Genomic DNA, 15318 nt, shown 5'->3' on the forward strand with positions numbered 1-15318 from the left:
GGCCTGTTCGCATTAGTGTCTTCGTTTACAGTGCAGCTTGCATCTAAACTATTCAAACAGAAGCTTCCATGACATCTTTAAATGTACACTTTTATTTATTTTGCATTGCTTTTTTGGCTTTGCTATAGTGAAAAATACTTGTCAGTGGTAACATTTTTCATAATGCCAAAAAAGCATGGCAAAGAAATAAAATATAATCTTTATGTATTTTTTTTTATTGAGAAAACAAACATCTGAAATACGTCTACACACGCACACATTTCAGATGTTTTCACATTTATTTGTATAGCACTTTTCACAATAGTTTCAAAGCAGTTTTACAGAAAAATCCATGTTTCTACATTACAATTAATTGTTTAAAATATATATATTTTCTTATTAATAATAAATGGATCAAATTGTAAAATATTGAATTTTTTCAGTAAGATGGTATTTTTTGTAAGATCTCTACAATATAAACACTATCGTTCAAAAGTTTGAGGTCAGTGCATTTTTATTTTTATTTTAATAAATTTTAAAATGGAATTTATTCCTGTGATCTGTGAGCAGTCTTTACTCCAGTCTTCCGTGTCACATGACCCTTCAGAAATCATTCTAATACGCTGATTTTCAATACTGAAACCACTTTCAATGTTGATGCTGCTTAATATTTTTGTGGAAAGTGTTTTTACATTGTTTTCATAATTCTTTGCGGAATAGAAAGTTAAGAGAACAGTATCTTTGCATTCATATATGCATCTTTACTGAATAAATGTGTAGATGGACAGACAGACAGATCGATAGATTACTGACCCTAGTAGTGTGTGTATGCATACATTTAAAATACCTGTTTAAAATGGCGTGTTTGACTCAGTTTGAGTCATCTTGAACCTCAGCTTGCTTCCAAACAGGTCTAGAAATCCAGGCTGGAAGCTACACAGAGACAGCGAGGTGGGCCTGATATATGATCTGTCAGCTGACATCTGATCCCAGGCCCAGGAAAACACAAGCATCTGTCACATTTGGCCCAAAGGGTGGGGAATGACACTGAACACAGCTCCGCACAGCTCCAAACCAACACAGCCATGGGGACTCCAACTCTGGGAGGCTTTGTCTAAATATACAAACCTTTGAAAAACAACTGCTGCCACATCTCCTGAGCCAGGTCTGGTGGTCCGAGCGCGGACACTGCGGCGAGAGGGGGCAAAGGGCACGACATCTGATTAGTTATCACACTGACAAAATGGAGGACACATGTTTCGTATTAGCAGATGACAAGCATTCAGAGAGGGCCTGGGGCATTTGGGGATTTTAATTATTTCATCTCTACTTAACGTGTGCAAGGTATCATAGGACCAAACAGTCTTATAAACATTATGTGTCTCCAGGGAAAAATCTATTATTTAAAAAAATTGTTATTAAGCCACTTGGGCTCAACACTATACTGAGGGATCGCAATAAGATTAATCTGCCATAAGTCTTGAATCATAATGAAGAGAAAAGGGAGGACGAATGGAACAGTGACAAACTCATAAATACACATATTATTTTATGGATTTAAAGACAGGGAAACACGAAAGAGATGTCACTGTGAAATATTTCAATACGCCCCAAAACAAAGCTTCCGCTTGAAGACATTGAACGTGCAATCATTCCACCGGTGACACTAAATGACTCGGATTGGCCCTAAAAACAATAAGTTGGAATAGTAATAAATCACACAGAGAGTCAGAACTTCTTCCTCAGGCTCTGAATCCATCGTCACCTGGGAACCTGGGACCTGTAATTTAAGAGATGCACAAGTGCTGGAATGCTATAAATCGTTGACAGCAAAGAGGAAAATCTTTAGGAAGTACTCCTTTTAGGCATTTTGTGAAAGCCTGCAAGTATTGGAGAGTAAAAGAAACTGTTAGTAGTCGCTGTCTGACTGGGTGGTCCATTTCTTTCAGTCTTTTTGTGTACAAATAAACTTATCCCCATTGTGGTTATCTGTTCCTTTCAGCACCAGAGCATGCAGTCCCAGTCACGGTGGTCACGCAGATGGGTGATGGGATATCCACTGGACAAACAACCACAACCAAACTACACAGACACCCACCAAGATCAACAACTCCAACCAAACACATTTTATGAACTCAATATATCTAACACTTTATATTCATTTACACCACATAACTTATATATATATATATAGTGCTGGGTAGTAACTGATTAAATGTAATGTGGATTAAGTAATACAGAAATTAAATACTTGCAATTACATTATAAAATACTCATAATCATTTTTAATTAATTAATCATCACAAATTGGCAGTAAATTATTCAGAATTCTTTGATTCTCCATAATCCTTTATAGTCAGGCGACTATAATTACATGGAAAATTGAGGCGCAGCATAGCATAAAAAATTTAAATATTTAATCTTTGTTTTTATTTCTTTATTTTTATGATTTAACTTTAATTAAGCTTTTCATAAATTTATGAATCAACTGTTCCTTCCCAAAACCTAGTTAGCAAAACCCTGATGTTAATGTTTAATGCACTTTATTTGGTTAACAAAAAATATGATTACTATTCAAATCAATGTTATAAATAAGTAGGTCAAAAGTAATCAAAAAAGTAGTCCGATTACATTACCCAAAATGTGTAATGTAATAGATTACAACAACAATTTTTTGAACTACAATTTGTAAGTATTCCACCACAATAAATCCTTATTATGCCAGTTGTTTATTTTATCATTACTTATAAAATATTTCTTTATATTTTAATAATATGATTTTAAGTTAAGTGTATTTATTATTATTATTATTAACATCAGCACTAATAACCACAACAATACTAAATTAATTTAAAAATAATAATTATTAACATCAATTACATTTTAATAATATTAACAATTGAATTTTAATAATAATAATAAGAAAAACACATTAAATTGATTGCATTATTTAATTTTAACACTTTTAAAATGGTATAAATTCAAATGGTACTTTTTGTAAGCCTGGTGAGAGAAAAACAAAAAAACAAAACCAGAAGTGTTGAGATAAATAAATCCATTTTTATTTGGACATATAAAAAATGGATCCTGTGCAGGGGTTATGCACATGGAAGCAGGTTGACCTGGGCGTCTTCGGGCCTGTGATCCGTCTCCAGGGTTCTAGATCTCCATGAGTTGGTCTGATCCAACGATGACCTCATTGGTTCTTTCAGCTGTGAGGGGACAGAACAAGATTCTCAGAGTGAGTTGTCAGGCATCCGCCGTGCCTCAAAGGAGATGAGCTGTGTGTTCTGTTCAGATTCAAAACTCTGCTTTAATTCAAACGAGCCGCTTCAGCATTGTATTGATATGATGACTGGTTTAATGAATCAAAAGATAGGAAAACAAGTTTAAACAACAAAAAAAAATGAATAATATCTAGAGTTTACCTTTTGTGGGCCATTCCATCACATACTGACAAGCAAACAGTTTACAAACGTGTCAGGCTTATACACACTCGCTTAGGAAGGATGATATCCTCTTGCCGAATGTGGCTATTCCAAACTAAACGTTTGAGAGCAAGATTAATGATCCATATAAAGACATATTTTAGTGTGAAGGAATCTGCACAAAAGACTGTTTTTGTGTTCTGAGTTTGGGGAAAGACAAATAGAGCGTGCTATGCCAGAGAGAGAGAGAGAAAGAGCGAGCGAGAGGGACGAACACAAAGAGAGAAGGTTGGAACAAGGGAGTCTAAACAGTCTGAGGAAAGGTACATGTCATCAGCCTCCGTAGCACCTGCAAATCTATTGCACCTTACAACACGGTGCCAAGCGGCAGGCCGGGTGGTCTTGGCCGTACAACCCCGTCTCCAGGACCTGTGATGCTTTTAGCAGCCATAACCCAACACGCTCAATCCCCTAAGGACAAGGATGCTGGGAACACAGGACCTTATAGAGAAAGTGTTCGGCTAGAGTTTATGAGATGTCTATCATTCCTTTGTGGCTAACACACGCGAACAGCCAGTAGCGGTAAACAGGACGGGAACAGAAAGAGTGAGAGTGAATGAGAGAAAGACATTGAGACGGAAGAGAAAGAGAGAGTGTGTGTGTGTGAAGCTGACTGTATTAGACCACCATAGTGGAACAGCTATAAAGTCTACTAAGAGTCGTCTAATCACTCAGCAGCTGTTTAAAAAGGTTACAAGTGTACCAGAGTCCAATGTGGGAGGAACATATAAACTACAAGTGAATACAAATCTTTGCGTGTACTGATTATGACCGATTCCCGACCATTTTCATGTTCTAGCTGACAATACTTTTGATGGATAAATCTGCACAGATTTGCTTTCATTCAAAAGCTCTTAATCTAGAATTGCATATGCTCTAAATGTAATCAGACATTCAAATAAAATGTAGACTGAAAACTGGCGGATCTCATGTGGAAATGTGCAGGTACTGACCAATATTAGCACTTTTTTATTGATTAGGCCAAAATCAGAGACAGTATAGGCTATTCTTTTTCAGATGAAAAAAAAAAAAAGAAGAAAATTGTAAACATCATTTAAGAACTGTGTGTAATACTTCACCCAAAATAATAATAATAAATGAAAAAAACCTTTGGACAGTATAGTGTACTGTATACAGAACTGTTTTTGGGTCAGTAAGATTTAGTTTGAAAGAAAATCATTATTTTTTCAGCAAGGATGCATTAAATTGTGACAAAAGTGAAATTTATAATTAATAAATATTTTTGCTAAGATTTCTAATTCAAATAAATGCTAAACAATGCTAAAAAATATTAAACAATGAAAATTAAGAAATGTTTCTTGAGCAACAAATCAGCATATTAAATTGTAATAATATTTCATTATATCACTGTTTTACTGTATTTTTTTATCAAATAAATACAGCCTTGGTGAGCATGAGAGAATGAGAGAAAAAATACTGTAATGTAAAATACTGTTGTGTAAATATATGTTTAAAATCCCAAAATTAAAATAAATACATAAATAAAAACTGCACATTAACAATGAATGTAATAAAAAATAAATAATAATAATTACACTGTTTTGATTATTAAATGCATGATTTCCCCTCCACATGAATGGTACTAAAATTATGTTTTTCCTAATGTAATATATCATTTCTCTTGATTTTAGGGTGAAATATGACATACGTTTCTTGGAAGTTTTCTAAAGATTCAACTGCTAAGCACTTTTGTAATCCGTCATGGAAAAAAGCCCACTGTTTGAATCGGGAGGGGGGCGGAACTTGACATTGTCTCCTCCCAATATTGGCCTAGTTAGACTGATATTGTTGATACAGTAACTAATAAATCATTCTTAAAAACAGCCCATAGACGATCACAGTATAGGCTCTACAAAGTCTCGAATATCAATTTTGCTTCCAAATAGTTTTTCATTTTAAACATTACACCCTCTGAATAGCAGCACAAATGTTAATCTACCATAACATTTAAGCTCTACTCTATAACCTTTCAATTTTCTAGCTCAACCTCAAAGGAAAATCAGCCTTTTTATTTCAAAAGGGTAGACACATCAAAAACAAGCAGCAACTCTTTAATGAACTTAATTTCTTTCTTTGACTTAACGCGTGTACAAAGGAGCGAGTGTCAACCTCAGCTACTGGAGGGAATTTATTGCAGTTATTATAAGCAATGCTTTTTAAATAATAGGTTACATTAACCTCTGCTCTGGGTTTTTCTGGGATAACTTTGAATCGTGGTTTCTCGCTGCGCTTAAAACGCTGAAGCCTAAGGGCGGGTGTGTGTCGGGGGAAGTACAGGGGGTCTAGCTTGTAATTTGGGATTTCTGGGAGCACTTCAATAAGCCTAAGCATTTTTAGAGGTTATGGCCAACTAATCGAGTCCTGCTCAAGAGTGATGATGGAAGGGTGGGGGATGGAGATGTAGAAATGTTTCAGGGGAGGGGTTAGAGCGGGTCAGTCGAGGCAGCAACACCCTGTTGTTCAGTCAATTAGACTGTGCAGCCTCTGGACATCTTAGGGCCGCCTTAAGGCACTGTCATTGATGGAGAGGTTAGAGACCAGGCGCGGACCACCCGGAATACAAGAGCCTGAAGCCACACACACACACACACACACACAAATAGACGGACACAAACCTCGCAGTGATCTAAGACTGCGAGGATTAAGCATATTAAAAAATAAAGCTCAATTGTACACACAAGCTTAGGTTTTAATACGCTATTAAAACAGATTAAAACGCGCATACACACACAAGATCACACAAACGAAAAGGCAGACATGGGCGTGAGAGTGCACACATAAACACAAACACAAAAGGCTGGATTTAACATGAACACAGCGGAACTACAGAAGTTTAGAGTGTGTGTTTTTGTGCGTGTAGTGTAACGCGCCGAGCGCTGGACCGCAGCGTTCTCACCCTCTGGCTCTACGCGCTGGCCACTCCCCACGAGACAGTACTTGATGTCGGCTCCGCGGCCAATCACTGCGTTGTTGCAGATCACGCTACCTTGAATGTTACACCTGCGGAAAAGAGAATGAGTGTCATTTCAATGTCCATAAAATAAACACACACACTACTGGTCAAAAGTTTAAGGGTCCGTAAGATTTTTTTTTTTTTTTTTAAGTTTCTCATGCTAACCAAGGCTGCATTTATTTGATCAAAAATACAGTAAAAAAAAATATATTTTTTTTTTTGAAATATTATAACAAATTAAAATAACTTTTCTATTTTAATACATTTTAAAATGTAATTTATTTCTGTGACACAAAGCAGCGTTTTCAGAATCATTACTCCAGTCTTCAGTGTCACATGATCCATTAGAATTGCTTATGAAACATTTCTTATTATTATCATCAATGTTGCAGTTGTGCAGATCTTTTTTTGTGGAAACTGATCAATTTTTTTCAGTATTCTTTGATGAATAAAAACAGCATTTATTTGAAATAGAAATATTTAGTCTTTACTATCACTTTTTATCAATTTAATGCATATATTTGCTATAAAAGTAAACAAAAGTATTACTTCTCTAAAAAAAATAAAATAAAAAAATAATATATATATATATATATATATATATATATATATATATATATATATATATATATATATATATATTAGGGCTGTCAAACGATTAATCGCATCCAAAATAAAAGTTTGTGTTTACATAATATATGTGTGTGTATGGAGTATAATTATTTTCTATATATAAATACACACACATGCATATATATTTAAGAAAAATGTGTTATTTATATATAAAATATTTATATATAATATAAATTATATATAATATAAATATATATACACAGTATATACATGCAAATATTTCTTAAATATATACATGCATGTGTGTGTATTTATATATAGAAAATAATTATACACCGTACACACACATATATTATGTAAAAACAAACTTTTATTTTGGATGCGATTAATCGCGATTAATCGTTTGACAGCCCTAATATATATATATATATATATATATATATATATAATTTTTATTTAAGTTGTTTAAAGATTACTTTTGTTTACTTTTATAACAAGGATGCATTAAATTTCACATTTTTTATATACGCACATATACATTATATATACACATACATATATATATTATAATATTTTATTTTAGGACTGTCAACGTTATTGCATGCGTTTAATTCAAAATCCTTAATGTGTTAAAATAATTGTACGCAAATTCCGCAAATAAATTACAGAAGTACATGAAGCTGCATCACGCAGTTAGATAATCTTTGAAGCATCTACAATGCTGCAAGCGCCTGTAACCCTGCTAGGTGGAAATTTCCCTTTAACCCAATTTCACTTCTCTGTTTGCGATCAGATCATTTTAAGCTGCTAGCAATAATTAATAATTAATAATAATAATATAATTTAATTATTCATTCAGTCGTAGAGTAAGCACGTGTGAGTCCGTTATATTGATGCGCAAATAAAGTGTATGTGTGCTCTCGACGCACTGATCGCAAACTGTATTTATGCACAGACACATTTCAGTACATTGTTTCCACACATATTCAGGATAATGATTTTATCTGTCATGTGTATGTTGCAGTGTTTCATAATTCTGAATGGATCTGTGTGCTTTAGTAGACATGTAATGCAGTCAGGTCAAAGCGGTTCGTTTAGGTTTGTTTTTTGGCCTCTCCATGTGGTTCTGCTCAGTATCACAACTTGACAAGTCTAAAATGTAAACAAGCTCTAAACAAGCTCTTACACATACTGCACACTGAATTTTGAGAAGTTTTGTTCTACAATGTTTTTTTTTTTTCATGGGTGTTTTGGTATGCATACATTTATGAATTATATGGACTCCTTATATCATTTGGTGATTTGGTGTCCTTTTGGAGTCTCCAATTGTCCTTTTTTGGAAAGACACCTAAATTTGCCTTGCAGAAAATACAGCTTTGTGAGAATCATCCTTCAACCTGATAGTTTACTTAACGTGATATAGCAAATGATGACAAAATAAACATGTTAAACAAGATAAAAGATATTTGCTTGATTTCACGATAAGTATGCAATAAATCGCACAAAAGGGTGTGATATATATATAAACATATATACACACACGTGCATGCATACATACACATACACACACATTATATAAATGTCCAAACTACATTTTGAGACTGTCATACTGGTTAATATCCACTTCTACTTAGCGAGTTAACAAAAGTGTTAGTGTTCAAATAAATGACCATTTAACTTTTATATTTTACCATTCAGCCACTGACTGGATATTACAAAGTCCATAATCGCCTGACCACCAGTCCTAACCAAACCATTCTTATGGGGCTGTTCACATAGTTTTGACTTCTGGCTTTCCAATTCACTGTCAATAACCCATTTAAATTCCATCATTTAGAATATTCAACAAGAAATCATGTAGGGTGGAACATGAATGGTGAAATGTGGACACTACATACCAGAATGGAGCCAGACCGAATGTTTGCTAAAACAATGGCTATATAGCTATTTGCGCAAAACGAACGTTGTCTCAGAGGAAGAGCAAGTTATTACATTTTGATTAAATATTAGTGATTTCTTTGGAATAACACTGACCAATGAATCATTCACAATAAGATGAGGACCATTTGTTTAGAAAGTCATTTTTGTTGTCTTTAACTGTTGGTTTATGCACATATGCATCAAAACAACATCTGAAAAGTCTTAAGAGATGTCTAAAGCCACGGTCACACCAGACTTTGAGCATACGAAAGTTACGAAACCTCTTCGGACACTGCAACGGCCGTGATATACGACGTCATGCATCTTTTTAAATACAAATTCAACACATAACAAATATAATATCAAATCCAAAGTGTAAGATCACAAAATCTAGTCCACTTTCCTGCAAAGCTGCATGCCGTGACTTATTGATAGTAAGAATTCGCAGGTTAGAGTTAACCAAACCTGTGAAACATCTGCACATGAGCTTGCGTTTCTCTCCAGCATTCGTATGATTATGAATGGAAGTCAATGGAATGAAAAGCGTAGAGTGAACGCCCCTTAAGTCCAAATTTTAGAGGGGTATCGAGATCTGTTGTACTCCATTACACTGCACTCCATCTAGCAGTTTTTGAACTAAAGAACACATCTTGTGTAAACTTCTCCATCCCTAACACTAGATATCAAGCAGTAAATACTTTTCTACATAAAAAAAAAAATACAGAACGTGCATTAGTAAAGAACCACTGACAGTGCTTATATGTAACATGGCTTCTTTAAAAAAAAAATGTTTACGTCTAGAACTTTGAGCAAATTGAAGGGCTGATATTTGTGCATGAGTTGTAGACAGCGAAGTGCTTGGGAGCTAGGCTTTGAACTGAGTGTACTTGGACGGACACACACACACACACCCCTGTGCTGCTTTCTGTTTACACCAAACAAAGAATAATATTTTCCTGGGATCGCTTTGGCACCATAAAACTTTATTTGCACAGTTTTATGTTTACTTGGTTTGCCTGGGCCAACTCTTAACTTTTTCTGCACTCTCTTGCGGTGAAGCATATTTACCACGAGTGTTCAGCTTTCATGTCTTTTTACTAATTGCACAGCTGAGGGTCTTGTCCTTTCCTCACCCGACCCTATTACATCTCCCTCCGCATCACCACCACGCCAATCTGAAACCTGATACCTCAATGTTTTCACCAGGCTTGGTTTATTTTCCTTTAGGCGGCATTAGCATATATATTAAAAACAACATCGTCGTCTGACGTACAAAAGCGTTTTAGTGCTACTTTCTGCGGTTTAGCGTCCGAATGTCACAGGACCTACAGGAAGTGCCATTTCACACTCTCCCCCAACCATAAAGCAATGCAAAAATTTCAACCACAACTTTTTATTCAACATACTCCAAGATTTTTGCCTCACGGAACATGGACAGCGGACAGGGCGTCCCGTTTTCCAGATCAAGGAGCGTCGGACAGTGCGGCCGTGTTGTAGCTGACGGAGGCAGGTTTCTATTGGCAGCTACACAGGGCGCTCTATTCAGGTGCACGGGTGTGTACAAGAGCGAGAGCGAGCGAGCGAGGTTTGAAGAAAGAGAGGGAGCGGGTGTGACAGAGGGGGTAGATGGGAGATTACAAGGATTGGAGTTTTGAACAGAGAGACCACCAAAGATGTAGTTGCTGAAATACCACTAATTACTGACACTATGCTCCTCCTTGCTGTGACCCCCCTCCTCGCCTTCCACCCACACAAGCCACCATCAGCCCCCCCATCAACCCGACCTCCCGAGCTTTGTAAACAACCACTCCTACATGCAAACAAAGGGCCGAAAAATGCAAGTGGCGCTTTTAAATGCCAGGGATTTCCTAATCCCTTCTTACTTTTTTATGTTTTGAAAGAGTTGCTGTTCCTTTCTTTCCTTTCTCTATCTTTCTCTATATTCTTTCTCTATGCTCTTCATGCACAGGCTAATTTGTACACGAGGGCCGCCACATTGGCTCCCAGACCCCCCCCCCCCCCCCCCCCACACACACACACGTTAAAAAAGTGGTTCTTCCCTTCTGTCTCTAGCTAACAGGGTCCTGATTTTGGGACAGTTTGTGTTCAATGGCAAGTGAGATCGCCATTAACCCAAATCAGCTTAAATCTAAATTGTTTTGGGCGAAAAAAAGTGGAGTGCAAAGAAAAAATTCCATTGTTCATTCACAAGTCTATGATCTCAGAAAAGAAGCATGCGAGTAAAACCCTTGAACAAGAGTCGGCCGGGTTTAGCGAGATGTGAATGTTTACTGAGGCTTCTTTTACTCGCGAGCATGTAACACTTGCAGCGAGACACTTGTTTCTTTGGGAATCATTACATCTACATTCATCACTTTTCTGTTAATTTGTTGTACGGGGGTACTGTTCAGGGTCAGTGAACACCTTCAGGGGTCTGACAACACTAGTTTCTGCTTTTTCTCAACACAACAAAAAGCAGCAGCATCCACCCCAACACCACCCGCAGGCAGAAGCGGGTCAGACTCTCTGCGCATTAATTCTACGTCAAGCCCACTTTTAACTTAACTGACAAAATCTGAAGTTTTGTTTCTATATGCTGGACATCTCATCCAGACCACTAAATATGCTGGAGACAGCCAATCTGTCTGTCATCCTAGACTGTGGATGGTACAGGACAACACAGGGGTGTATTAAATTGCAAAAGCTTTGTGCATTATGTACACTACTGTTAAAATGTTTGGGGTCAGTCATTTTTTATTTTTTTCAACATGTATGGATTAAATTAATCAAAAGTGACAGTAAAAAAAAAACTATTTCAAATAAAAACTGTTCTATTCATCAAATATTCGACAACCACTTTCAAAATGTATAATAATATGAAATGTTTCTGAAACACCAAATCAGCATATTAGAAAGATTTCTAAAAGATCATGTGGCACTAAAGACTAGATACAAGAATCTTTTCAACCCCAAACTTTTGAAAGGCAATATACATTTTACTTTATCTAAATTTAAGAAAGATATACCGATCTCGTGAATAGACTCCGTCTGAAGTCTGACTGATTTAAGCAAATAATGTAATTCAGATCATGTTCATTTTAAAATCAAGTTTCCCATTAATATCCATATTACTCTTACAGTCAGTTGTGATCACTGGATAAGGATAATGGAAAATTAATTGACTCTTCATTAAAGTAAATTTCCCAGAAGTCTCTGCAATGTATATGACATCATTTTTATTGCAGCAACATAATTTAGTTATTTATTTAATTTATTTAGTTTATTAGTAGGTCTATGTTTTCAAATATTATTACATTTTACCATTCAAAGAAAGCAAACAACGTTACTTTTGTTAAACATCCTGTCTGGGTTTGATTTTAAAAATAAATTACCCATAAAGAGGCCTTTTCTGCATCATATTCTCACAAACAGTCAGAATCACTTACCCTTCTTCAATAGTGACTCCATTCATGATGATGGAGTTGATGATTTTCACCTTCTCCTTGATCGTGGTTGATGTGCCAACATTTGAACGCTTGATTGATGTCTTGTCTAATATCTGACAAGATGGCCCAATAATGCTGTCACTTCCAACCTAATAAAAGAGACAGCATAACTTTATTTTAGGAGTAATGTATGGAGTGCAACAGCCTGGTTCTGGAAGTAAAAACTCTATTCATTTTCTCCATAGGGAAATTGATAATATCTTATAAACCTTTTAAGACAGACCTTCTGTGAGCTACAAGGTTGATATTCCATGGTATTTGCTTCTGCTGAAGCAGTCAGCCAGCATTATTTCAACTTATTTTTTAAACTAACTGTATTTAACAGCAGAATTCCTGGTGGAAAAACTACAAAAAAAAACAAGCACCAAAAAAAGTCCTTTAGCTCTGCCCACTCCCACGAATGGCCTCTATGTAAGCACTGCGAATGACTAAAACCGAGACGATCTTTCTATGCTCTCAAAATACTTAAATGTGTGTGTGTGTGTGTGTGTGTGTGTGTGTGTGCGTGAGTGCGTGCGTATGTATGCATGTATGTATGTATGTATATATATATACTGTATATATATATATATATATATATATATATATATATATATATATATATATATATATATATAGGGAAATGAAAGGAATGAGTCACGATTTTCGAATATTCGATTAGTTGATTTTATTATAGAATATCGAATAGGTTGTACGATTATTGTCTTTAAAAAAATCCCCATGTTTTCGGTTCTGATGCAGTGGTGATCATGAGACCAGAGGGTGGCGCTGCCAATAGCATCTAAAAGCTGTCAATCAACTCTCAGACAACAGAAGAAGATACACATTGTCTTACACCAGAGCATGTGAGCAGAGTGGTAATATTTCATCCAGAGCGGGGAGAACCATTCTGAAGATTCCGCTCGCTCAACCCAGAATGCCCTTTGTGACATGCTGGTTCGAAAATATGTGAAATAAGTAGGGCTGCCTGTGCACGACTAAAGTTTTTTTCTAGTCGACTAGTAGTTGTTCATTTAAGCCATTAGTCTAATCGCATATTTATAATTTATAATATATTTAATTTAATTACTTAAATATATATGGAAGAGAATACTAAACCATAATGAGCGTTTTCGTAATATATTGCCTATTCCGCATCAAGCGCATGCACAAAGCTTGCTGCAAAGAACCGGCAAAAGTAATGATTATGCATGAGACATTTTAATTGTTTATTAATAAACTAGTGTTTTCTGTGTCAGTGTCGGCTGTAAAGATAAAGTTGACAATGCTGACTTGCCATCTTTGCAGTAGTGAACGTGCCTATAGAGAGAAATGCACACTTCATACGAATTATAACCAGAGAGTAGCCTGTTTCTTTTCTTTTTGAATTGTTTTGTTTAAAAGTAGACATTTCAAGCTTTCTATAGATATATTTCTCAGGTCTGTGAGGCAAGCAGCCTATATGCTGAGTTTCATTTATGAGACAAGCTCTAGTTCACGTGCAATGCAAGTGATCACGCCGGTGTCTCCATGTCCTGATAATACTGTCTGCTATATTTATTAAATCCAGGCAATTGGTTGATGAAACAATGATTAAAATTAAGATACAATTTATACAAAATAAAATTTTCAAGAAAGGCTTTCTACAAAACAAAACTTAATTAAGTGGTCAAAATCATGTCTGACCCACTCCAAATGTCTCCCGATATACAAATATAACCGCATCTCATGCGGTTATATTTTTGTATTGGGCATCTTATGATCCTTATCTTACTCATCTCATGCGGTTCCCTTTTTATATAAACAACATAGATGAAATAAAATAAAAAAAACGTATATTATTTAAACATAAATATGAAACTTACGTTTAAGTTATTTTTAAGCGTTACACCGCTTTGCTCACATGCTCTGGTGTGTAGCCTATACATGCATGTGAGCGTGCATGTGTGCGTGCATGTGTGGGAGAGGTGCGATTTTCGAATAATAATCTAATAATACCCAGCGATCTTTGAATATTATTTTTGCTTGAAATGCCCATCCCTAATATTTTATATACATGCATGCAATTTTGCAATAAACTTAAAATATATTGTTTTTATATTCATAACCAACATTTGTAAATGAGTAGTTTTATATTTCTCCAATGTTCTTAATTAGATTATGCTGTTCGCAACGCTTCATGGGATTGTAGTTCTTTCCCTCACTAAAGCTGTTAAGTACACAGTCCTTTTTGTCTGATTTTTTTTTTAAGTTAGTTTTTTTTTTTTGTGCTGTTGCACTCTATTTCAATAGCAGAATGTTACTTTAATAGAATTGAATGAGATATATTATAAAATATGCATTTTTAATCCTACTGTACACAACCAACATATTAGTGGCGTGGCTATGGGACTCACCAAAGAGCGTTCTGTGACCACAGCAGTCGGATGGATTGAAGGGTCCTCAAATAGCTTTGGAACCTATGGGATAAGGGAAACCATCCCACAATTCAATGCAACCAATACACCTGAACCAGTGTCTCAAACAACTGTTTTAACTGTGGACAAATAAACTTATTTACAAATTTAATGAAAACTGTGCCATTAAAACAGTTCTTTCGGCTTGTACTCACCACACGATTGGCTTCTATGTAAGCTGCAAGCGTGTTCACACGGTAACACATGCCCTCCTCCATGACGTGAACGTAGCAGCGTAGCTTTCCGCCATGGTAGGCCTCGCTCATGTCTCCACGATGATCGTTCCAACACGACCTCTCCCGAGCAAGTTGGAGCAGCGGCTCATCTTTACTGGTGCTGAGGACCTCTGTGAAGACGTGTATGAGTTTTTGAAAGGTCACCGTTAATTATGTACACTTAACACTTAAAAGGGTTGACAAGTGGGAATTGTGCAAATGCGAGTC

At 35.8% G+C, this 15318-nt stretch overlaps 1 protein-coding gene across 1 annotated transcript in view; it reads right to left on the reverse strand.

The window, feature by feature from the left end:
* Positions 1 to 2918: 2918 nt before the first annotated feature.
* The window catches only part of eif2b3 (eukaryotic translation initiation factor 2B, subunit 3 gamma), a 39236-nt gene continuing 26836 nt past the window's right edge, over positions 2919 to 15318 (reverse strand). The window contains exons 8-12 of the mRNA XM_079877114.1: positions 15031 to 15221; positions 14816 to 14878; positions 12381 to 12529; positions 6385 to 6488; positions 2919 to 3191 (exon numbers count right to left, since the gene is read on the reverse strand). Of these exons, the coding sequence (XP_079733240.1) occupies positions 3139 to 3191; positions 6385 to 6488; positions 12381 to 12529; positions 14816 to 14878; positions 15031 to 15221 (560 nt within the window). The 3' untranslated portion in view covers positions 2919 to 3138. The remainder of the gene's footprint in view (positions 3192 to 6384; positions 6489 to 12380; positions 12530 to 14815; positions 14879 to 15030; positions 15222 to 15318) is intronic.

Source organism: Squalius cephalus (genome assembly GCF_949319135.1).
Source record: "Squalius cephalus genome assembly, chromosome: 7".
Lineage (NCBI taxonomy): Eukaryota > Metazoa > Chordata > Actinopteri > Cypriniformes > Leuciscidae > Squalius > Squalius cephalus.